This window comes from Salvelinus fontinalis, chromosome 25 (genome assembly GCF_029448725.1).
Source record: "Salvelinus fontinalis isolate EN_2023a chromosome 25, ASM2944872v1, whole genome shotgun sequence".
NCBI lineage: Eukaryota > Metazoa > Chordata > Actinopteri > Salmoniformes > Salmonidae > Salvelinus > Salvelinus fontinalis.
The window spans coordinates 36,977,626-37,002,942 of NC_074689.1; the positions used below are offsets into that span (position 1 = coordinate 36,977,626).

Sequence of the window (25,317 nt, forward strand, 5' to 3'; positions counted from 1 at the left end):
CTGTAGAAACTATTACACTCAACGGAACGACTTGATTAGTGTAGTGTGAATAACGCAGCCACTGCCAGCTAGCCTACAAAGTCAACAACGCAGCCACTGCCAGCTAGCCTACTTCAGTAGTACTGTATCATTTTAATCATTTTAGTCAATAAGATTCTTGCTACGTAAGCTTAACTTTCTGAACATTCGAGACGTGTAGTCCACTTGTCATTCCAATCTCCTTTGCATTAGCGTAGCCTCTTCTGTAGCCTGTCAACTATGTGTCTGTCTATCCCTGTTCTCTCCTCTCTGCACAGACCATACAAACGCTTCACACCGCGTGGCCGCGGCCACCCTAATCTGGTGGTCCCAGCGCGCACGACCCACGTGGAGTTCCAGGTCTCCGGTAGCCTCTGGAACTGCCGATCTGCGGCCAACAAGGCAGAGTTCATCTCAGCCTATGCCTCCCTCCAGTCCCCCGACTTCTTGGCACTGACGGAAACATGGATCACCACAGATAACACTGCTACTCCTACTGCTCTCTCTTCGTCCGCCCACGTGTTCTCGCACACCCCGAGAGCTTCTGGTCAGCGGGGTGGTGGCACCGGGATCCTCATCTCTCCCAAGTGGTCATTCTCTCTTTCTCCCCTTACCCATCTGTCTATCGCCTCCTTTGAATTCCATGCTGTCACAGTTACCAGCCCTTTCAAGCTTAACATCCTTATCATTTATCGCCCTCCAGGTTCCCTCGGAGAGTTCATCAATGAGCTTGATGCCTTGATAAGCTCCTTTCCTGAGGACGGCTCACCTCTCACAGTTCTGGGCGACTTTAACTTCCCCACGTCTACCTTTGACTCATTCCTCTCTGCCTCCTTCTTTCCACTCCTCTCCTCTTTTGACCTCACCCTCTCACCTTCCCCCCCTACTCACAAGGCAGGCAATACGCTCGACCTCATCTTTACTAGATGCTGTTCTTCCACTAACCTCATTGCAACTCCCCTCCAAGTCTCCGACCACTACCTTGTATCCTTTTCCCTCTCGCTCTCATCCAACACTTCCCACACTGCCCCTACTCGGATGGTATCGCGTCGTCCCAACCTTCGCTCTCTCTCCCCCGCTACTCTCTCCTCTTCCATCCTATCATCTCTTCCCTCTGCTCAAACCTTCTCCAACCTATCTCCTGATTCTGCCTCCTCAACCCTCCTCTCCTCCCTTTCTGCATCCTTTGACTCTCTATGTCCCCTATCCTCCAGGCCGGCTCGGTCCTCCCCTCCCGCTCCGTGGCTCGACGACTCATTGCGAGCTCACAGAACAGGGCTCCGGGCAGCCGAGCGGAAATGAGGGAAAACTCGCCTCCCTGCGGACCTGGCATCCTTTCACTCCCTCCTCTCTACATTTTCCTCTTCTGTCTCTGCTGCTAAAGCCACTTTCTACCACTCTAAATTCCAAGCATCTGCCTCTAACCCTAGGAAGCTCTTTGCCACCTTCTCCTCCCTCCTGAATCCTCCTCCCCCTCCCCCCCCCCTCCTCCCTCTCTGCAGATGACTTCGTCAACCATTTTGAAAAGAAGGTCGACGACATCAGATCCTCGTTTGCTAAGTCAAACGACACCGCTGGTTCTGCTCACACTGCCCTACCCTGTGCTCTGACCTCTTTCTCCCCTCTCTCTCCAGATGAAATCTCGCGTCTTGTGACGGCTGGCCGCCCAACAACCTGCCCGCTTGACCCTATCCCCTCCTCTCTTCTCCAGACCATTTCCGGAGACCTTCTCCCTTACCTCACCTCGCTCATCAACTCATCCCTGACCGCTGGCTACGTCCCTTCCGTCTTCAAGAGAGCGAGAGTTGCACCCCTTCTGAAAAAACCTACACTCGATCCCTCCGATGTCAACAACTACAGACCAGTATCCCTTCTTTCTTTTCTCTCCAAAACTCTTGAACGTGCCGTCCTTGGCCAGCTCTCCTGCTATCTCTCTCAGAATGACCTTCTCGATCCAAATCAGTCAGGTTTCAAGACTAGTCATTCAACTGAGACTGCTCTTCTCTGTATCACGGAGGCGCTCCGCACTGCTAAAGCTAACTCTCTCTCCTCTGCTCTCATCCTTCTAGACCTATCGGCTGCCTTCGATACTGTGAACCATCAGATCCTCCTCTCCACCCTCTCCGAGTTGGGCATCTCCGGCGCGGCCCACGCTTGGATTGCGTCCTACCTGACAGGTCGCTCCTACCAGGTGGCGTGGCGAGAATCTGTCTCCTCACCACGTGCTCTCACCACTGGCGTCCCCCAGGGCTCTGTTCTAGGCCCTCTCCTATTCTCGCTATACACCAAGTCACTTGGCTCTGTCATAACCTCACATGGTCTCTCCTATCATTGCTATGCAGACGACACACAATTAATCTTCTCCCTTCCCCCTTCTGATGACCAGGTGGCGAATCGCATCTCTGCATGTCTGGCAGACATATCAGTGTGGATGACGGATCACCACCTCAAGCTGAACCTCGGCAAGACGGAGCTGCTCTTCCTCCCGGGGAAGGACTGCCCGTTCCATGATCTCGCCATCACGGTTGACAACTCCATTGTGTCCTCCTCCCAGAGCGCTAAGAACCTTGGCGTGATCCTGGACAACACCCTGTCGTTCTCAACTAACATCAAGGCGGTGGCCCGTTCCTGTAGGTTCATGCTCTACAACATCCGCAGAGTACGACCCTGCCTCACACAGGAAGCGGCGCAGGTCCTAATCCAGGCACTTGTCATCTCCCGTCTGGATTACTGCAACTCGCTGTTGGCTGGGCTCCCTGCCTGTGCCATTAAACCCCTACAACTCATCCAGAACGCCGCAGCCCGTCTGGTGTTCAACCTTCCCAAGTTCTCTCACGTCACCCCGCTCCTCCGCTCTCTCCACTGGCTTCCAGTTGAAGCTCGCATCCGCTACAAGACCATGGTGCTTGCCTACGGAGCTGTGAGGGGAACGGCACCTCAGTACCTCCAGGCTCTGATCAGGCCCTACACCCAAACAAGGGCACTGCGTTCATCCACCTCTGGCCTGCTCGCCTCCCTACCACTGAGGAAGTACAGTTCCCGCTCAGCCCAGTCAAAACTGTTCGCTGCTCTGGCCCCCCAATGGTGGAACAAACTCCCTCACGACGCCAGGGCAGCGGAGTCAATCACCACCTTCCGGAGACACCTGAAACCCCACCTCTTTAAGGAATACCTAGGATAGGATAAAGTAATCCTTCTCACCCCCCCCCCCCCCCTTAAAAGATTTAGATGCACTATTGTAAAGTGGCTGTTCCACTGGATGTCATAAGGTGAATGCACCAATTTGTAAGTCGCTCTGGATAAGAGCGTCTGCTAAATGACTTAAATGTAATGTAAATGTAAATGTTTGTCCCAAGTGGGTGGGCCTATGCCCTCCCAGGCCCACCCATGGCTGAGCCCCTGCCCAGTCATGTGAAATTAGGGCCTTTAGGGCCTTTATTTATATTGACTGATTTCCTCAATAAAATATTTTTAATTGTTGCATGTTGCATTTATATTTTTGTTTTGTATATATGTGTGTGTGTGTGTGTGTGTGTGTGTGTGTGTGTGTGTGTGTGTGTGTGTGTGTGTGTGTTTGTGTGTGTGTGTGTGTGTGCGTGCGTGCGTGTGTGTGTGAGCGTGTGCGTGCGTGTACCTGTTAGATATTGGGGGCTTCCTGGGATGTGATGTTATCGCTGTAAGATTGAGTTAGCTAGCGGACTCTAATGGTAACGGTCGCATTAGCTCCCTGCCAATTCACAGTTATGTCCATGGTAACAGATGAATCACAAACCTACAGCCATCAACAGACTGTTGTCCTGCCCATCTTAATGGGCTTCCTTGTGTCTGTCGTCAGTTTCTTACATTTATTGTATTTTGTACTATTTTAGTCATTGTCATGGTGTTTGATTACAAAATACCCAGTATGATATTGAAATACAAGCAACAAATCACAAATTTGCAGCCATCAATATACTGTTGTCCTGCACAACTAATGTGCTTCCTAGTCTCTGTCATCAGAGACCACTCGGTCCTGTGTGGCTCAGTTGGTAGAGCATGGCGCTTGCAACGCCAGGGTTGTGGGTTCAATTCCCACGGGGGGACCAGGGTTCAATTCCAACGGGGGGACCAGGATGAATATGTATGAACTTTCCAATTTGTAAGTCGCTCTGGATAAGAGCGTCTGCTAAATGACTTAAATGTAAATCAGAATAAACACCAATGAACTGGGACCTCTGGCTGGACAGTCCTTTCTTTAAAAACACAGTGCAGGATACCCTGGGGACGAGACCAGTCTTCTCGTCTTCGTAGGACATCTGTTACACAGGCTTTACTTTGTGTTTTGCATTTACATTTTAGTCATTTAGCAGACGCTCTTATCCAGAGCGACTTACAGTAGAGTGCATACATTTTATTACATTTTTTACATACTGAGACAAGGATATCCCTACCGGCCAAACCCTCCCTAACCCGGACGACGCTATGCCAATTGTGCGTCGCCCCACGGACCTCCCGGTTGCGACAGAGCCTGGGCGCGAACCCAGAGACTCTGGTGGCGCAGCTAGCACTGCGATACAGTGCCCTACTGCCCTAAAACCTAGGCGCCACCCGGGAGGCCTAGGTTTTGCAGAACAGGTTCAAGTTGTTGGAGCGAAGTGTTGAGGTGTTGGAGCGAAGTGTTGAGGTGTTGGAGCGAAGTGTTAAGGTGTTGGAGCGATGTGTTAAGGTGTTGGAGAGAAGTGTTAAGAAGTGTTAAAGTGTTGGAGCGAAGTGTTGAGTGGTTGGAGTGAAGTGTTAAGGTGTTGGAGCGAAGTGTTAAGGTGTTGGAGCGATGTGTTAAGGTGTTGGAGAGAAGTGTTAAGAAGTGTTAAAGTGTTGGAGCGAAGTGTTGAGTGGTTGGAGTGAAGTGTTAAGGTGTTGGAGCGAAGTGTTAAGGTGTTGGAGTGAAGTGTTAAGGTGTTGGAGAGAAGTGTTAAGAAGTGTTAAAGTGTTGGAGCGAAGTGTTGAGTGGTTGGAGTGAAGTGTTAAAGTGTTGGAGCGAAGTGTTGAGGTGTTGGAGCGAAGTGTTAAGTAGGGTTTACACAACTTCCGAATTGGCCAGATGAAGTTCTGCCCCCATTCATGACACGTCATACAAAGAGCATTTATTCGAGCCCAGATCAAGTTATACACTCAATTTCTTCTCTCACTGCCTGTCGACATCTAGTGGAAGACGTATGAAGTGCATGTATTCTAATAAATATCAAGGACCTTTATAGGCAGGCCCTAGAAGAGAGCATCGATTTCAGATTTTCCACTTCCTGTCAGGAAGTTTGCTGCAAAATGAGTTCTGTTTTACTCACAGATATAATTCAAACGGTTTTAGAAACTAGAGAGTGTTTTCTATGCAATAGTAATAATAATATGCATATTGTACGAGCAAGAATTGAGTACAAGGCCGTTTGAAATGGGCACCTTTTATCTGGCTACTCAATACTGCCCCTGCAGCCCAAACAGGTTAATACGTGTCAGATATCAGTTTGCAAACAATGTAATAAATAATAATAATAGTTAACAAAGATCTTTTCTTTACTATCTTGAATAAAGCAGCTCCAAAATGCCCACGTTTCAGCCCAGCTCAGTGCTTTCTGTGGTGGTGTTTCAGCCTAGCTCAGTGCTTTCTGTGGTGGTGGGGCAGCCTAGCTCAGTGCTTTCTGTGGTGGTGGGGCAGCCTAGCTCAGTGATTTCTGTGGTGGTTGGGGCAGCCTAGCTCAGTGCTTTCTGTGGTGGTTGGGGCAGCCCAGCTCAGTGCTTTCTGTGGTGGTGGGGCAGCCCAGCTCAGTGCTTTCTATGGTGGTGGGGCAGCCCAGCTCAATGCTTTCTGTGGTGGTGGGGCAGCCCAGCTCAGTGCTTTCTGTGGTGGTGGGGCAGCCTAGCTCAGTGCTTTCTGTGGTGGTGGGGCAGCCCAGCTCAGTGCTTTCTGTGGTGGTGGGGCAGCCCAGCTCAGTGCTTTCTGTGGTGGTGGGGCAGCCCAGCTCAGTGCTTTCTATGGTGGTGGGGCAGCCCAGCTCAATGCTTTCTGTGGTGGTGGGGCAGCCCAGCTCAGTGCTTTCTGTGGTGGTGGGGCAGCCTAGCTCAGTGCTTTCTGTGGTGGTGGGGCAGCCTAGCTCAGTGCTTTCTGTGGTGGTGGGGCAGCCCAGCTCAGTGCTTTCTGTGGTGGTGGGGCAGCCCAGCTCAGTGCTTTCTGTGGTGGTGGGGCAGCCCAGCTCAATGCTTTCTGTGGTGGTGGGGCAGCCCAGCTCAATGCTTTCTGTGGTGGTGGGGCAGCCCAGCTCAATGCTTTCTGTGGTGGTGGGGCAGCCCAGCTCAGTGCTTTCTGTGGTGGTGGGGCAGCCTAGCTCAGTGCTTTCTGTGGTGGTGGGGCAGCCCAGCTCAGTGCTTTCTATGGTGGTGGGGCAGCCAGTGGAAAATACTGAGCGTCGGTGTTCATAATGTTCTCTAGTTGCGCCGTGATTGGCTCAGTGTTCTGTCACTCATGGGGACACTATGTCACTGCCAAATCTACGGGCAGACCTCGGTAGTTCAAGCCCCTTGAGTGCTGCCATAGAGTTACATTAGAAGTGCCCATCCAAGAAGGCTCAAGGTCATTGGCCACAGATAAAATGACGTCAAATCACGTTATATCTACAGTGGCTTGGATTGGACTCATCATACTTCAAAGATCTTAGATAGCAGTCATCATGAATCAAGTCAACAATCTAGTGGCAAATCCTTTTTAATCCTTGTCATATGAAGAGAAATTATAGATAAAATGTATCGGTGGTCATCGGCCATTGGACATAAACATTACACAAGTCGGAAATCGCAAAATGGCAAGTTTGTAAGGAATCAGTGGCTAACTGTAAGCATTGCAAAGCAATCACTAGCCTGCTATTCAGTGGAGTGGGTGTGTGGTCTCAATTCTAGGTTTAAGGGTCTCTTTTCCGAGCTTAAAATTATAAACATTCAACATGATTTCTGCCGCGCTCAAAACAACTGTTAACTAGGAACTGGTAAATCCAGACTTCAGTTCGTTCAAAACAGCTGGGAACTCGGGGGTGTGGGGTGGGGGTGGGGGGGGTGGGGTGGGGGGGTGAAAGAGCTCCGACTGGGAAAATACTTTTTGAACGGTCATCCAACTCGGAATTGTAAGTCGGGAACTCTGTCCTCTTTCTAGAGCTACATCCTGAAGAACAATGACAACATGATGATTTGACCTTGTTTTTTTCTCCCAGAGGTCCCAGTTGTCTTGAAAGTACCACAAATCCAGAGAATGACAGACTTTGATGACAAAGTTTGATGACAAAATTTGCCCACAAAGGACCGCCGCCCCACCTTCCTGTTCAAGTGAGCACGGCACAACAAAGTGATTCCAAACATGTATATTACGCTGCTGCATAAATGATGTAATATGCCAGGGAGATATGTATACTGTAGCTAAGAAAGTGATACTAAGTGTATGTTGTGTAGTAAGCTGTTAGTAGCCCATGTGCCTCACCCTAATAATTTGGTCTATTTTCCCCACTTAAAATTGCCTACTGTTCTGACTTGGTGCACATGTAGTCTATAACCTGTTTTGGAGAAATGTAATCGTTGAATATTGTAAGAGCTTTCATTGTCTGCTTATATGCCCCCTTTATTTATCCTACGGTTCTGACTTGGTGTACAGGGAGAACACTGTAGGAACAGCCCATGTTCCGAATTCTGACGCTGTACATTTCAAAGGTGTTGAAGAAATAGTTATATTGACTACATCCGTCCTAGCTCGCTCATTAATGTCTTTATCAAAATTACAGATTGCCTCTTATACGCTTGTCGTCCCCTTATGTCATAGTTTGTACATCTCAATTGTCAGTAGAAACCACATTTGTTTAAGAAAGTCAGCCTTATCAGCTATGTTTGGCTAATTCGGTAAATGAGGTTGAATTAACTGTTTCGCCGCCAGACAAGGCTCCACTGATAGCAGTGGTCAGTGTAGCAGTGGTCAGGTGTTGGGACTCTGCTGTTGGGACAGCTTTATGTAGGCCCTAACAGTTTGTGGGCACCGTTTGTCACCATTATAGTGTAATTAATGTATTGTTTAGTGTTGTGTAGTGGCTTTGCTGGCATGCATTAAAACATTTTTTGTTTGTTCTTGTTTGCCCCACAAAGATTTACATGCTAAAATCGCCACTGCGTCAGGCTTCTTCTTCTTCTGTGGACTTTATATGGCGGTTGGCAACCAACTTTAAGGTGCATTACCACCACCAACTGGACTGGAGTGTGAACCTCAGTTCATCTTTCAATCACCCACGTGGTATATGCTCCTAACAACCAATGAGGAGGTGATGAGGAGGCGGGACTTGCATCGCATCAGTGCGTCACTGGCCATGAAGACGCTCGTTGACATGTGTCAACAATGTGGATGCAATGACTGAATAACTTGTATGCGTATATTTATATTGCAACGCTCGGGCACATAACGTGAGCGGTGTAGTCAGCATGTAGATCGAATATACTTGCGGGGTTGTGGATGGCGGTTGGCACATAAAACCGACGGTCTGCATACTCCGGACCTATAGGGGGCGGTAAACCGCTCACGAACCTTCTAGAGAGTGTGTAACAAAAAACGCTCTACCAGCAACGGCGCGTCGGCTAGATCCTCCCACAAAAAATAAGAGTGACTCGATATTTGTTTGTTGGCCCGTGGTTCTGTGTGAGAGAGAGCAGCAGGAGGAAGACTGGTGCCTTTCTTTAGAGCTGACGGGGGACGGACAGATAACAATACCGAATACGTGGTCATACCCGATTCACTCTGCTTCTGAGTCGCGCCGGTCAATAAAAGTTCACTTTTGGAAGACGTAAAAATGGGGATCCGCAAAAAGACCAACAAGAACCCACCGGTGTTGAGCCATGAGTTTATCATCCAGAACCATGCAGATATTGTTTCCTGTGTTGCTATGGTGTTCCTCCTCGGGTTGATGTTTGAGGTAAGGCTAGTCCACAGGTTGGAGGGGTCTGGGGTGCAGTAAGACCTAGTTTTCAAAATAGGCCATACTGAGCCTAACTATAATGTGTCAACTGGGCAGAGAAGATGATTTTGTTCCGTCACGTCAGTCTCTTGAAAATGGACATGGCTGATCTACTCCTGCTCTAGTGACAAATCCAAAGTTTCTCAGCTTTTTTTTTTTTAGGTTGTCCTTATTGTAATATTCAAGTAAATGGTAATAGCAGAAGTGTCTTTTGATTTGAACAGGCGTGTAGTAGCCTAGTTAGATTTATAACTGTCACCCATCTCCGCCGGGTTGCCTATTGTTCCAGTCTGGTCACTTGTACATTTTGAGTAACTTGGTCTACGTCGTATAAGACACAACATTGTAATATTTGGGACAACAAAGTAGCCTAACTGGAACGAGCGTTACATAGATTTTTACATTTTAGCGACCACAATATTGCAATTTCGCTGGCTACAATATGGTGGAAGACTGTCCAGCATGGGATACTTTTTATTCGCAAATAAAGTGTAGGCTACGTGGCAATCACTGGGCGATTGTGAGCGCCTGTCATCGTTTATAGGTAGCCCCGCTCGTTCGAAAAAACGAAAGTTCGGTTCAGAAAGTCCCAAGATTCGCCTATTCCGTTTACAAATTGAAGAGCTTAGGTTTTAAAAGTGTATTTTTTTAATTGTTGTTTTACACGGAATTCTTATTTTTGTTTGGTTTCATGTTTAGCTTACTAGGCTACATGAATCATCCTTTACTAATGCTGCGTTAATGTGCTAGTTGTAACTAGGAAAGTTTTACTTGCTAACTGGTTGTAGTTATACATGTGTTGCGTTCATCCATTTAGCAAGTTGTACTTTTCCGAGTTTAAGAGTTCCGATTTCGACGTGAATGCAGCATAAAATTCAGCGCCAGCATTGAGCTGAGGAGACGCATTGTGGGAGTTGGATTTCTTGGGCCTTGATGTGCTGTAGTCACATTGATGATGCACATCTAAAATATATAACCTACTGTATTACAAAACTGAGTTCTGCAAATGTATAGTTATTAATCAGTCTTGCCATATTTATATACATTCTTAATAAAATTCAAATCCCCTGTCTTTTTCCCCATTCAATCTTATCTGTAGTATTGGATCGAATGGTTTGCAAGGTCGACATGTGTTTCTGTCTGATACTTTGTGGTCTCGTCAGTAAATCGACAATGCTACCTGGTTTATTTAACACCACAGTAAGCTACCCATAGAGAGGCCAGAAGGCTAATGAGAAAATCATGCTGTGGTTTGCTTTTAGTCAATGACTCAGATACAAGCCCCTGTATTTGTCCCAAATGGCACCCTATTCCCTATATAGTGCACTACTTTTGACCAGAGCCAGACTAAGTAATGCACTATATAGGGTACTATTGGGGACGGAACCCTGTGTTTTCATGTCCTTTTAATCCATCCTCTCCCTTGTCCCCGCTGTGATGCAGGTCACCTCGAAGGTTGCAGTGCTGTTCATCACTGTCCAATACAACGTTACAATCTCTGCAAACGGTCAGTTTAACTTTTTTAGTGGACCCATCTGAACTTGCATCCTTATTTTTTTTCCCCCTTCTTCACTGGGTCAAACAGTGAAGCTCAAAAAGACAAGGATCTGGTATGGAGGTGGATTCATCCTCTTTTGTTTTCTTAACTTTTTTTTCGGGTGACATTTTATTTTTGAATGAATGGCAAGTCAACAATTACCTCGTGACATCTTCCGTTCTTGTACACCTGTTCTTTAGTGTGTGTGTGTGTGTGTGTGTGTGTGTGTGTGTGTGGGTGGAACTAGTTTGCCTGTTATCCAGTATAGAAACTTAACAATGACTAGAATCTACAGATTACTTGTAGAACTAGAAGGCCTCTCCTGTGTGTTAGAGAATAGAAGTTCTCACATGGCCCACCAGTTCCAGAACACCTGCTTTCAGAGGTGTTTCTTTTTTCCCTGTGGAGCTACATTCAGTCTTCCTGATTTTATAAAAGTTCTCCTGTTGGGTCGTCCTGTTGGGTCCTCCTGGAAGGATTGGAGCTGGAGTGTAACAGGCCACGGTATCTTGTTTGAGTCACAAATCGCCACCTATTTCCTAAATATTGCTCTACTTTTGACCAGGGCCCATTGGGTAGTGCACTATATGGGGTACCATTTGTGACACAATCCACAAGTCTCATCTCAAGGTGAACGAATGTTATTTTACACATTCCTTCATTTAAAGCCGTGAATGACAAGAGGGCTTGTGGAATGATGGAATGTGCGTTACGATGTCAGATTTTATTTGAAGAGCTGATATTCTTATCAGAGTCAGGGCCGCGTCCAAACTACCACCCTATTCCCTTTTATAGTGCACTACTTTTGATTAGAGCCCAATGGACCCTGGTCTAAAGTAGTGCACTATATAGGAAATAGTGCCATTTGGGATACAAACCCCTCAGTCATTCATTAACAGGCTGATGTTTGTTGGAGCTAAATTACTACAGTAGCAGGTCAGGCAGGACTTTGGTAGTGAAGTTGCTTGAGTAAACCGTTTTGCTTTTTAAAGGCTTTGTAAAGCAAATAGGTTTAAAAAGTGAGACCTATAATTGTAATGATGCATCTGTACTAGAGGTCGACCGATTGTGATTTTTCAACGCTGATACCGATTTATTGGAGGACCAAAAAAAGCCGATACCAATTAATCGTCCGATTTAATTTTTTTATACACTGCTCAAAAAAATAAAGGGAACACTTAAACAACACAATGTAACTCCAAGTCAATCACACTTCTGTGAAATCAAACTGTCCACTTAGGAAGCAACACTGATTGACAATAAATTTCACATGCTGTTGTGCAAATGGAATAGACAAAAGGTGGAAATTATAGGCAATTAGCAAGACACCCCCAATAAAGGAGTGATTCTGCAGGTGGTGACCACAGACCACTTCTCAGTTCCTATGCTTCCTGGCTGATGTTTTGGTCACTTTTGAATGCTGGCGGTGCTCTCACTCTAGTGGTAGCATGAGATGGAGTCTACAACCCAGACAAGTGGCTCAGGTAGTGCAGCTCATCCAGGATGGCACATCAATGCGAGCTGTGGCAAGAAGGTTTGCTGTGTCTGTCAGCGTAGTGTCCAGAGCATGGAGGCGCTACCAGGAGACAGGCCAGTACATCAGGAGACGTGGAGGAGGCCGTGGGAGGGCAACAACCCAGCAGCAGGACCGCTACCTCCGCCTTTGTGCAAGGAGTAGCACTGCCAGAGCCCTGCAAAATGACCTCCAGCAGGCCACAAATGTGCACGTTCTAGGTGGCGTGATGTTCTATTTACTAATAGAAACATTGGAGCCGTAACATAAAGGCTTTATGAAGGGATTATGAATGCTTTATGAAGGCTTTATGAAGGCTTTATGAAGGCTTTATGAATGGATTATGAAGGCTTTATGAAGGCTTTATGAATGGATTATGAAGGCTTTATGAATGGATTATGAAGGCTTTATGAATGGATTATGAATGCTTTATGAAGGGATTATGAAGGGATTATGAAGGGATTATGAATGCTTTTTGAATGCTTTATGAAGGCTTTATGAAGGCTTTATGTCTCCCTATCAGAGGGCCTGCCAGAGGAGAGCGTGGTGAACCACTTCCACCACGGTCTGAAGGATGTGGCTACAGTCTTCTTCTACATGCTGGTGGCCATCATTATCCACGCCATCATTCAGGAGTATGTACTGGACGTAAGTACTGACACTCAGACACTTCCTATGTTTTTCTGTACATTTCATTGGTTATTATAGTCTTATTTTTATTTTATGTTGATAAAATATATATATATATTTTTTAAAATGTTAAACCAACCACCGATCCGTTTGATATTCTGACGACATAATTGATCATCCGACACTGATAATCACTGATCGGTTTGACCTCGATTGACTCATTGTCACGTGTCTCTTTTATACAGAAGATCAACCGGAAGATGCACTTCTCTAAGACCAAGCACAGCAAGTTCAACGAGTCGGGCCAGCTCTCTGTCTTCTACCTGTTCTCCTTCGGATGGGGAACCAACATCCTCATGTCGGTAGGTAGATGTGTGTGTGTGGGGCACAAGCATCGTTATGTCAGTACACGGTTTAAACTATTTGTTTACTGGTGCGTGTGTGATGATAATAGGTGATTTTTAAATGGTTTTAATGCTGAACTATTTGTTTACTGGTGTGTAAATGTCTGTGTTTTGAATCTGTGTGTGCATTGGGTGCCTGACTTTGTCTGAAAGTGGGGGTGCAAAAGCTTGGGGGGTATTGACTTTTTTTTTTTGGCACCGCTGTCAACATGAAATGTTTAAAATGAACTTGTCTCACCAGCATATATATATATTTAATGCGAAGAGGGTAGAAATGTCTTATTTGGTGGATATTACTAACCAAGCCAAGCAGACAGACCTGGTGCCAGGATAAAGTGACTAGGGGGGGGGGGGGGGTCTGTTGAAATCAGTGAGGGGGGGGGGTCTGTTGAAATCAGTGAGGGGGGGGGGGTCTGTTGAAATCAGTGAGGGGGGGGGGGGGTCTGTTGAAATCAGTGGGGGGGGGTCTGTTGAAATCAGTGAGGGGGGGGGTCTGTTGAAATCAGTGAGGGGGGGGGTCTGTTGAAGTCAGTGAGGGGGGGGTCTGTTAATCAGTGGGCAGGGGGGTCTGTTGAAGTCAGTGAGCGGGGGGGTCTGTTAATCAGTGAGGCGGAAGGGGGTCTGTTAATCAGTGAGGCGGAAGGGGGTCTGTTAATCAGTGAGGCGGAAGGGGGTCTGTTAATCAGTGAGGCGGAAGGGGGTCTGTTAATCAGTGGGCGGGAGGGGGTCTGTTAATCAGTGAGGCGGAAGGGGGTCTGTTAATCAGTGGGCGGGAGGGGGTCTGTTAATCAGTGGGCGGGAGGGGGTCTGTTAATCAGTGAGGCGGAAGGGGGTCTGTTAATCAGTGGGCGGGAGGGGGTCTGTTAATCAGTGGGCGGGAGGGGGGTCTGTTAATCAGTGGGCGGGAGGGGGTCTGTTAATCAGTGGGCGGGAGGGGGTCTGTTAATCAGTGGGCGGGAGGGGGTCTGTTGAAATCAGTGAGGCGGGAGGGGGTTCTGTTGAAGTCAGTGAGGGGGGGTTCTTGCACTGGAATTGTATTGCGCTCTGCTTCTATCACGCTTTACCACAAACATAAAGTTCAAAAACCGGCACTGACCATTGAGAACTTTTTGAAGTTACAGGTTGGCCCCGAAATCTGTAGCCCATCTGCACCGTATCAACACATTGGACAGCACCCTACACACTAAAGCAAGGCTATTTTGGTAATGGGCTGTTTTTTAATGGGTGAATTACCCAATGTGAATGAAGCTGTAAACACAGCTGTCTTACCAAAATAATGCAGACTAAATGCTGAAAGTAGTAGCCTCGTTATTCATGCAAAACAATAATACTGAATAACAACATTGTGGCGGATGTGAGGGCCGCCACTGAGTCAGAGGACTGGATGGTCTCTCTGAGGCCAACTTTTTTTTATTTTTCCCGAGGTCTTTAACCAGCTCAAGGCCGCGGGGCACGACGGCATTCCAGGGCGCGTCGTCAGAGCATACGCAGCTGGCAGGCATATTCACTGTCATTTTCAACCTCTCCTTGTCCCAGTCTGTAATCCTCACACCTTTTTTAAGATAACCCGCCATCATTCTTCTTCCCAAGAACACTAAGGCTTGGCTACAGCCTTGGTGCCACCCGGGAGGTCAGATGACGCAATCTTAACTGGACTCTACACTGCCCTCACCCATCTAGATAAGAAGAATACCTGCGTGAGAATGCTGCTCACCGTTCAACCTGGCAGTGTGGTGCCAGGACAACAACCTCTCCCTCAACATCATTTAGACCAGGAAGCTGAACGTGCGCTAGAGTTACTGGAGGGCCGAGCACCCCCCCCCCCGTCCACATCGATGGGCTGCAGTGGAGCGGGTCGAGCGTTTCAACTTCCTTGGTGTCCACTGGATCCTCAATGTTCTAAAGCTGTACCATTTTGAGAGCATCTTGACTGGCTGCATCACTGCTTGGTATGGAAATAGCACCGCCCTCCATCGCATGGCGCTACAGAGGGTGGTGCGGACAGCCCAGTGATCCCTGCCATCCAGGACCTCTATCAGGCGGTGTGAAAGGAAGGCCCAGAAAATCGTTAGACTCCAACCATCCAAGCTATAGACTGTTCTCTGTGCTTCCACACAGCAAGCGGTACCGATGCATCAAGTCTGACACCAACAGGCTCCTGAACAGCTTCTATCCCCAAACCATAAGACTGGTAAACAGCTTCTATCCCCAAACCATAAGACTGGTAAACGGCTTCTATCCCCAAACCATAAGACTGGTAAACGGCTTCTATCCCCACACCATAAGACTGGTAAACGGCTTCTATCCCCAAACCATAAGACTGGTAAACGGCTTCTATCCCCACACCATAAGACTGGTAAACGGCTTCTATCCCCACACCATAAGACTGGTAAACGGCTTCTATCCCCACACCATAAGACTGGTAAACGGCTTCTATCCCCAAACCATAAGACTGGTAAACGGCTTCTATCCCCACACCATAAGACTGGTAAACGGCTTCTATCCCCACACCATAAGACTGGTAAACGGCTTCTATCCCCAAACCATAAGACTGGTAAACGGCTTCTATCCCCAAACCATAAGACTGGTAAACGGCTTCTATCCCCAAACCATAAGACTGGTAAACGGCTTCTATCCCCAAACCATAAGACTGGTAAACGGCTTCTATCCCCACACCATAAGACTGGTAAACGGCTTCTATCCCCAAACCATAAGACTGGTAAACGGCTTCTATCCCCACACCATAAGACTGGTAAACGGCTTCTATCCCCACACCATAAGACTGGTAAACGGCTTCTATCCCCAAACCATAAGACTGGTAAACGGCTTCTATCCCCAAACCATAAGACTGGTAAACGGCTTCTATCCCCACACCATAAGACTGGTAAACGGCTTCTATCCCCAAACCATAAGACTGGTAAACGGCTTCTATCCCCAAACCATAAGACTGGTAAACGGCTTCTATCCCCAAACCATAAGACTGGTAAACGGCTTCTATCCCCAAACCATAAGACTGGTAAACGGCTTCTATCCCCACACCATAAGACTGGTAAACGGCTTCTATCCCCAAACCATATGACTGGTAAACGGCTTCTATCCCCAAACCATAAGACTGGTAAACGGCTTCTATCCCCAAACCATAAGACTGGTAAACGGCTTCTATCCCCAAACCATAAGACTGGTAAACGGCTTCTATCCCCAAACCATAAGGCTGGTAAACGGCTAACTAAATGGCTACATGGACTATCTGAGTTGACCGTGTTTTATTATTTTTCACTGTCTCTATGCACACGCACAGGACTCTACACACTTGCGTAACCTGCACACACACACACACACAATCATAATTTACATTGCTGCTACTCTGTTTATTATATATCCTGATGCCTAGTCACCCTTACCCCTATACATATCTACCTCCATCACTCCAGTATCCCTGTACATTGTTAATATGGTACTGACCCTGTATATAGTCACCTTACCCCTATACATATCTACCTCCATCACTCCAGTATCCCTGTACATTGTTAATATGGAACTGACCCTGTATATAGTCACCTTACCCCTATACATATCTACCTCCATCACTCCAGTATCCCTGTACATTGTTAATATGGCACTGACCCTGTATATAGTCACCTTACCCCTATACATATCTACCTCCATCACTCCAGTATCCCTGTACATTGTTAATATGGCACTGACCCTGTATATAGTCACCTTACCCCTATACATATCTACCTCCATCACTCCAGTATCCCTGTACATTGTTAATATGGAACTGACCCTTCTATACAGTGCATTCAGAAAGTATTCAGACCCCTTGACTTTTTCCACATTTTGTTACGTTACAGCCTTATATTAAAAATTATAAGATAGATTTTTCCCCCCCTCATCAATCTACACACAATACCCCATAATGACAAAGCAGAAACAGGTTTTTAGAAATGTTAGTGAATTTATTACAAAAATAAAAACTGAAATCACATTTACATAAGTATTCAGACCCTTTACTCAGTACTTTGTTGAAGCACCTTTGGCAGCGATTACAGCCTCAAGTCTTCTTGGGTATGACGCTACAAGCTTGGCACACCTGTATTTGGAGGTTCTCCCATTCTTCTCTGCAGATCCTCTCAAGCTCTGTCAGGTTGGATGGGGAGCGTCGCTGCACAGCTATTTTCAGGTCTCTCCAGAGATGTTCGATCGGAGTTCAACTCCAGGCTCTGGCTGGGCCACTCAAGGACATTGAGACTTGTCCCGAAGCCACTCCTGCGTTGTCTTGGCTGTGTGCTTAGGGTCGTTGTCCTGTTGGAAGGTGAACCTTTGCCCCAGTCTTTGGTCCTGAGCGATCTGGAGCAGGTTTTCATTAAGAATCTCTCTGTACTTTGCTCCGTTCATCTTTCCCTCAATATTAAAAGTCACCCTATCCTGGTGACACTTCTGGAAGGGGGGCGGGGGGGGGGGGGGGGGGGGGGGGGGGGGCTTTTCACGAGGTGCTAGCAGGAGCTCGGCATCATCGCTGCTGGACTTGGCTGCGGCCTCTCTGTGGTTGGAATTTTAATATCCATTGTAGCTGGTGAGACCTAAAATATTCTAACACTAGCTCATTTTACAGCTAGCGGTGGGGCGTGAGACAGAGTTGAGTGAATTCAAAATAAAATATTACAGGCGTATCACGTTATTCACAAAACCAGTCACAGATGAGCATTTCTCCTCCTGTCTCTTCTTGTCCTCATGATCATATATTTCTTTCTAATCTTGTCATCCAGGAGAACTTCCTGTCCAACCCAGTGAATCTGTGGGAAGGCTACCCTCATACCTTGATGCCGTAAGTACTGGAGCCGGACCATGTCAACGCAATGCAAACAAGTACATTGTGCAAAAGCCTCATTAGAGTGTCTACTTCCCCATTTTTTTTTTTTTAAGAGTCATGTGTACAACTAAACACAAGTAAACGTTTCCATGTGTTTACCATATCACCCCTAGCTGTTTCCTTTTGTAATGACCAACCACCACTCATCATTCTTGGTTCTCAGTTCCACACGTGAACTAATGTCAACTGGTGCTATTTTGCATAGACGTTAAAGGAAGTAGGTGGGTTTGTTTTTAAACATACAGGTTGGTACTGACTCCCGTATGGAATGAATCTTTAGTCAGCGTTACTCATCCTGTTGTGTCTAAACCAATATGATTAGTGCTTCATTATTCTGAGAGATTTGATTGCAAATGATAGCTACTTGTTTGAGGAGGAAGTTTTACTTACTGTGATTTATAACTAGCTTAGTTGTATGCACTGATTTTGTAAGTTGCTCTGGATAAAGGTTTTTGATGAATAACCAAAAATAAATAGACTTGGTGTTTATTTTGTCCTGCTTGTAGGTTCCAGATGAAGTTCTTTTTCATCTGTCAGATGGGCTACTGGCTTCACGCTCTCCCCGAGCTCTACTTCCAGAAGACCAAGAAAGTGAGTGTGTTTGTGTGTTTTTGGGGTGGTTGAAGTTAATGAACTCAGAAGTAGAATGACTAGGCATGCAGACAGGCTACAAACCATTTCCTGTTTGATTTCCATACGTTAACATTGTGTGTTTTTAAAAGAATTTCAAACATTTGCTTGAGGTCATTACTAACAGTGAATATTTTGCTGACATTGTGTGTATTGTGTAGGAGGATATTCCTCGTCAGTTGGTGTATATCGCTCTGTACTTGGTCCACATCGCAGGAGCCTACATCCTCAAGTAAGACCTGGTTCACGTCAACGTTACTAAGTTCACGTCAACGTGACTGTAAGTTCACGTCAACGTGACTGTAAGTTCACGTCAACGTGACTGTAAGTTCACGTCAACGTGACTGTAAGTTCACGTCAACGTGACTGTAAGTTCACGTCAACGTGACTGTAAGTTCACGTCAACGTGACTGTAAGTTCACGTCAACGTGACTGTAAGTTCACGTCACCATGTTCTTTATTATTGTTGAGTAGGCCTGCTCCCACTTTCAACCTTAGCTGAACTTAGTAGCTTCAGTATGTCCCAATACTTTATCTACTTTTTGGTGCTTTCTGGGGACTCTTTTTATCTTACAAAAATAGATCATGGTGATAGCTACCTCTCTATGACGCATCTAACAGCGTCCATTTTGTGTCTTCCAGTCTGAATCGTCTGGCTCTGGTCCTGCTGGTGTTACACTGCTTTGTAGAGCTTCTCTTCCACGTGTCCCGCCTGGTCTACTTCAGCAACGAGAAGAGACAGACTGGGTGAGCGCGCGCACACACACACACACACACACACACACACACACACACACACACACACACATTCACACACACACACACACATTCACACACACAGAAGAGACTGACTGGGTCAGTTGAGGTCACACACTGAGTGAGTTGAAGTTGAGGACACACAGTATACTTCAAAGCCCTACAATAACAACAAGATGCCATTTTAGACCAGGAAGTTGGTCTAGCTAGCTACACTCTCTTAAGGTCTTGAGTAATGAGTGTTCATATCAATTGGAAAAAGAAGATGGGTGCTTCTAAGGCGGTGGCCCGTTCCTGTAGGTTCATGCTCTACAACATCCGCAGAGTACGACCCTGCCTCACACAGGAAGCGGCGCAGGTCCTAATCCAGGCACTTGTCATCTCCCGTCTGGATTACTGCAACTCGCTGTTGGCTGGGCTCCCTGCCTGTGCCATTAAACCCCTACAACTCATCCAGAACGCCGCAGCCCGTCTGGTGTTCAACCTTCCCAAGTTCTCTCACGTCACCCCGCTCCTCCGCTCTCTCCACTGGCTTCCAGTTGAAGCTCGCATCCGCTACAAGACCATGGTGCTTGCCTACGGAGCTGTGAGGGGAACGGCACCTCAGTACCTCCAGGCTCTGATCAGGCCCTACACCCAAACAAGGGCACTGCGTTCATCCACCTCTGGCCTGCTCGCCTCCCTACCACTGAGGAAGTACAGTTCCCGCTCAGCCCAGTCAAAACTGTTCGCTGCTCTGGCACCCCAATGGTGGAACAAACTCCCTCACGACGCCAGGACAGCGGAGTCAATCACCACCTTCCGGAGACACCTGAAACCCCACCTCTTCAAGGAATACCTAGGATAGGATAAAGCAATCCTTCTGCCCCCCCCCCCCCCCTTAAAAGAGTTAGATGCACTATTGTAAAGTGGCTGTTCCACTGGATATCTTAAGGTGAATGCACCAATTTGTAAGTCGCTCTGGATAAGAGCGTCTGCTAAATGACGTAAATGTAAATGTTCTACACCTGCATTGCTTGCTGTTTGGGGTTTTAGGCTGGGTTTCTGTACAGCACTTCGAGATATTAGCTGATGTACGAAGGGCTATATAAAATAAACTTGATTGAAACTTGACGATGGAGAACAAAGGGAGGCACTAGATGTTATGGCCATCTAACTTGTGTGTGTGTGTCCATGTGTCTGTCTGTCCTAGGTTCAGTGTCTGGGTAGTACTGTTTGTTCTTGGATGGCTGCTCACCCTGTCTATCTGTCTGTGTCTGTCTGTCTGTCCTAGGTTCAGTGTCTGGGCAGTAGTGTTTGTTCTTGGACGGCTGCTCACCCTGTGTGTGTCTGTCCTGACTGTGGGTTTCGGCCTGGCCAACGCTGATCAACAGGTACTGGACCTGGCCAACGGAAACTTCAATGTACTCTTCGTTCGGTAAGAGAGAGAGTGTGTGTGTGTGATTGGGGGGGGGGGGGGGGGTAACTGAGACTGAGCGATATGACGTTGCCACTGGCAGCAGAATGAACCGCAGATAGGTGCAATGCAAGATTGACCTCACACTGTGTCTGGCACGTGCACGGTGCTGCTGGAGCAAAATACCAGAGACATTTTGCCTTGGGCCTTAGTTGTGGTGGAAGTCAGCCAAGCTGTTTTAGTTTTTGAATTGCCGTGAAACCACTTCAATTAATCTACCTTCATGAATCAACCACGTCATACTTTAAGTGTGGCTAACACATTTTTATTATCCTTCCCTACAGGATCACTGTGCTGGCGACCATCTGTGTGACTCAGGCCTTCATGATGTGGAAGTTCATCAACTTCCAGCTGAGGAGGTGGAGAGAGCAGGCCCAGGCCCAGCCCGTGAAACCCAAGAAACCCCAAGCTCCCAAGAGCAAGTCCAAGAAAGAAAAAGGTGAGCAGAACTACATACCAGAGGATAGTTGCAGAAACCCAGGAAGCAACCCTATATAGCCTGGGAAGCAACCCTATATAACCCAGGAAGAAACCCTATAAAGCCCGGGAAGCAACCCTATAAAGCCCGGGAAGCAACCCTATATAGCCCGGGAAGCAACCCTATATAGCCCGGGAAGCAACCCTATATAGCCCGGGAAGCAAGCCTATATAGCCCGGGAAGCAAGCCTATATAGCCCGGGAAGCAAGCCTATATAGCCCGGGAAGCAAGCCTATATAGCCCGGGAAGCAAGCCTATATAGCCCGGGAAGCAAGCCTATATAGCCCGGGAAGCAAGCCTATATAGCCCGGGAAGCAAGCCTATATAGCCCGGGAAGCAACTCTATACTAGAATGCCAGAAAATATGCATTAACAATGTGAAAGAATACGTCTGGGAAAGTACTTTGATAAGGATTTTATATTGTTTTAATGGAAGTTATTGCAGTTTTTCAGATTCAAGTGAGAAAAATGGCATTATACTGTTCGTTTTTTTTCTCTCTTGCTCCATGTACCTTCACTTCATTCTCTGTCGTTTTCAGCCAATGGAATGAACGGAGTAAGTTCCAACGGAGCTGATTCGCCGAGATCAAAGAAAGAGAAGTCCTCATAAAGTCCCCCCTCTACCCCTCCTACCCCTACCCACCCCCAAAAGACTCCCCTTTATCCTGTCCCCCTCCTACCCCTACCCACCCCCAAAAGACTCCCCTTTATCCTGTCCCCCTCTACCCCTCCCCACCCCAAAAAGACTCCCTTTTATCTTGTCCCCCTCCAACCCCTCCCCACCCCAAAAAGACTCCCTTTTATCCTGTCCCCCTCAACCCCTCCCCACCCCAAAAAGACTCCCTTTTATCCTGTCCCCCTCCAACCCCTCCCCACCCCAAAAAGACTCCCTTTTATCCTGTCCCCCTCCAACCCCTCCCCACCCCAAAAAGACTCCCTTTTATCCTGTCCCCCTCAGGCTGCACCGAGCCTTCTCATGCCACTGATCTAGCTGTTGTTAACAGCCCAATCCCAAATCCCCCCCTAGACCCTATGCCAGGGATCAGGCCAAGTTTTTTTTCTTTTCTTGAGTAGATGGTCAGGGGGCCGGAGCATAATTACAAATAATTTGAAGACTTCAAATTGACCGCAAAGAAGCCCAAACTGATAGAATATTTGACTAAAACATAATCATTTCAAACCTTGCTTACGTTTGTATACAATCACTTTGGAACATATTTCTAAAATTTAAAATTACTTGGAGCTGATTGGCTGGTGTTTCTAGTCTTATTTCCAACAATAAAAACTTTTTGATTTTTTTTTTTCAACTATGGGCCTCCAGTTGGGGAACCCTGGCCCCCCCCCCCCCCCCTAAGCACTTCTGAAGATCAACATGTATTGAATTGGTATAAGCAGTATGGGGAAACTTCAACCCAGATCTTATCTGAAGGACTACAGCTCCTCCCAGTAGGACTACAAACTCCACAATGCATCTTAGCTTTATCTGCTCCTTGACAATCTCAAGTGATCCCGATTTTTCCCATATTGTCACGTGCCATTACTACAGAGAAAAAAAGTACAAAAATAAAATATATATATAACTTATTTAAGTGCCTATTGATACAGATTGTTTTGTACAGTTTTAAAATTTCAGGAATGATGGAGAAAAAAAAAATCAGTGTTTTCATCTGTTTCTAAAGTCAAACATTTCATATGCCATTTTTTTTTTCAACATTTTTATTTATCCGACTGTATACTGTATGACATTCTGTTTCTTTAACAAAAGGGCTTCTTGAATTCATTCCCATCTGTTTGGAATCACTAGCAGAGAAACTCCATGCCCCTGCCTACTTTCACTCAGTCTGTATCAGAGGTTTAGTTACATCGTTTTTTTTAAAATTTTCCAGTAGTTGAAATGGCTTCATTCCCCCTTGTTTCCTTTCCTTCATCAACACAAGGGTTACTAGACTGGATAGGATTCATTAGTTTCCACCATAGTGCTTTAACCTACCAGTTTGTGTGTCCCAAATACCATCTTATTCCCAATATAGTGCTTCACTTTTGACCAGAGCTGTATTGATCCTGGTCAAAAGTAGTGTACAACATAAGGAATAGGGTCCCATTTGAGTCCCAGACATTATCTCAGGACACTGGCAGTGAGAACGCAGGGACAGGGAACAAGGATAGGAAGGCCATTCTAGAGAATTTTGAGTTTTAATTTACTTTTCAAGCCTTTTGCGTTGGTGCTGTAAAAAAAACAAAAAAAACGTCCCAGGCCCTGTTTTACGTCTCTGTTTTAATGCTTCCTTCCTGTGGTCTTTCCTTTGTTCCTGAAGCAATCGCTGATCCAACGTGGTTGGATAGGGCTGTTTACCCCAATCCAGCCAATGGCAGGATCAGTGGTCACTCTGTGGAGAGAGGAAGCAATTATTGATGTTCATCCTAAATGTCTCCCTATATATATATATATATATATATATATATATATTAGTGCACTACTTATGATCACAGCCCATTGTGTCTCTGTACACTATATAGGGAATAGGGTGCCATGACCACTGCCCATGTATGAGTGCCATTTGGGATACAACCGTGGAGTTGTTGGTTTAGAGATAATCTAGAGTGCCTACCAAGGCACTGAAAGGATATGTTCCCTATATCTCTCTCTTTTCAGATCTACATGAAGGTTGTGAGCTAAATGGCACCCTATTTCCCTAATATAGTGCACTACTTTAGACTAGGACTCTGGTGTAAAGTAGTGCACTCTAAAGACAATAGGGTGCCATTTGGAGATGTAGACCTTGTATTTATGTCTCCTTTGAAAATGTCCATGAGAATATAATTTGTTGTTGAAGACATTATGGATAAGGAAATGTTCCGTTCTGTTTTATGCCCCCCCCCCCCTTTAATTTTAACTGAACGTGCCAAATGCTTGTTCTCCTCATGAAACATGGCATAAAACCCACCGTGACTCTTTTACTTTCATTTAACATGCCCACGTGTTGCCATTAAAAATAATTTACACAAAGAAATGTGTCATTGTAATTAGACTAAAATGCTATTTGTAGAAATATAGTTATATAATGTTTGACTGCGATGTGGTTGTCTTACCTATTAGTTGAGTGAGCTGACTGAGGAAGATGGATAACTGTCTGCTAAATGACCAAAATGTAATCATGTAAAAAAAAAATATATAGAAATTATAATGAATTTTACTACCTCAACCATCCCACTGAATACACTTCAGCTAGAGGTTGGGTAGGCAGGTCGCTGGTTCGATACCCGACTAGGCGAAAAACTACGACTAGGTGAAAAATCTGTGGGTGCCCTTGATCAAGGCACTTAACCCTAATTGCTCTATACAGAAGATAGCCCTATTTTGTTAAAAGACCAAGTCCATATTATGGCAAGAACAGCTCAAATAAGCAAAGAGAAACGGTAATCCATTACTTTAAGTCAATCTGGAAAATTTCAAGAACTTTGAAAGTTTCTTCAAGTGCAGTCTCAAAAACCACCGAACGCTATGATGAAACTGGCTCTCATGAGAACCGCCACAGGAAAGGAAGACCCAGAGTTACCTCTGCTGCAAAGGATAAGTTCATTAGAGTTACCAGCCTCAGAATGGAAAGGAAGACCCAGAGTTACCTCTGCTGCAAAGGATAAGTTCATTTGGATTTTCCAGCCTCAGAAATTGTAGCCCAAATAAATGCTTCACAGAGTTCAAGTAACAGACATCTCAACATCAACTGTTCAGAGGAGACTTCATGAATCAGGCCTTCATGGTCAAATTGCCTCAAAGAAACCACTACTAAAGGACACCAATAAGAAGAAGAGACTTGCCTGGGCCAAGAAACACGAGCAATGGACATTAGACCAGTGACTGTCCTTTGGTCTGATGAGTCCAAATGAGAGCTTTTTGGTTCCAACCGCCGTGTCTTTGTGAGACACAGAGTAGGTGAACGGATGATCTCAGCATGTGTGGTTCCCACCGTGAAGCATGGAGGAGGAGGTGTGGGGGTTGTTTGCTGGTGACAC

At 46.3% G+C, this 25,317-nt stretch overlaps 1 protein-coding gene across 1 annotated transcript; it reads left to right on the forward strand.

Moving 5' to 3' along the window:
• Window positions 1-8,678: 8,678 nt before the first annotated feature.
• Window positions 8,679-24,314, forward strand: tram1 (translocation associated membrane protein 1). Its single transcript, XM_055882173.1, has 11 exons — window positions 8,679-8,984; window positions 10,470-10,533; window positions 12,600-12,724; window positions 12,952-13,068; window positions 17,880-17,938; window positions 18,490-18,574; window positions 18,775-18,845; window positions 19,256-19,360; window positions 20,643-20,786; window positions 21,110-21,264; window positions 21,843-24,314. The coding sequence occupies exons 1-11, from the start codon at window positions 8,862-8,864 to the stop codon at window positions 21,911-21,913; spliced, it is 1,119 nt and encodes a 372-aa protein (XP_055738148.1). The 5' UTR covers window positions 8,679-8,861; the 3' UTR covers window positions 21,914-24,314.
• The last annotated feature ends 1,003 nt before the right edge of the window (window positions 24,315-25,317 follow it).

Excerpts from the sequence above, each read along its gene's own strand:
- tram1 (XM_055882173.1), top strand. The coding sequence starts at position 8,862 with ATGGGGATCCGCAAAAAGACCAACAAGAACCCACCGGTGTTGAGCCAT. Across the intron at positions 12,725-12,951 it reads TTCAGGAGTATGTACTGGAC|AAGATCAACCGGAAGATGCA; the intron begins GTAAGTACTGAC and ends TCTTTTATACAG. Across the intron at positions 13,069-17,879 it reads GAACCAACATCCTCATGTCG|GAGAACTTCCTGTCCAACCC; the intron begins GTAGGTAGATGT and ends CTTGTCATCCAG.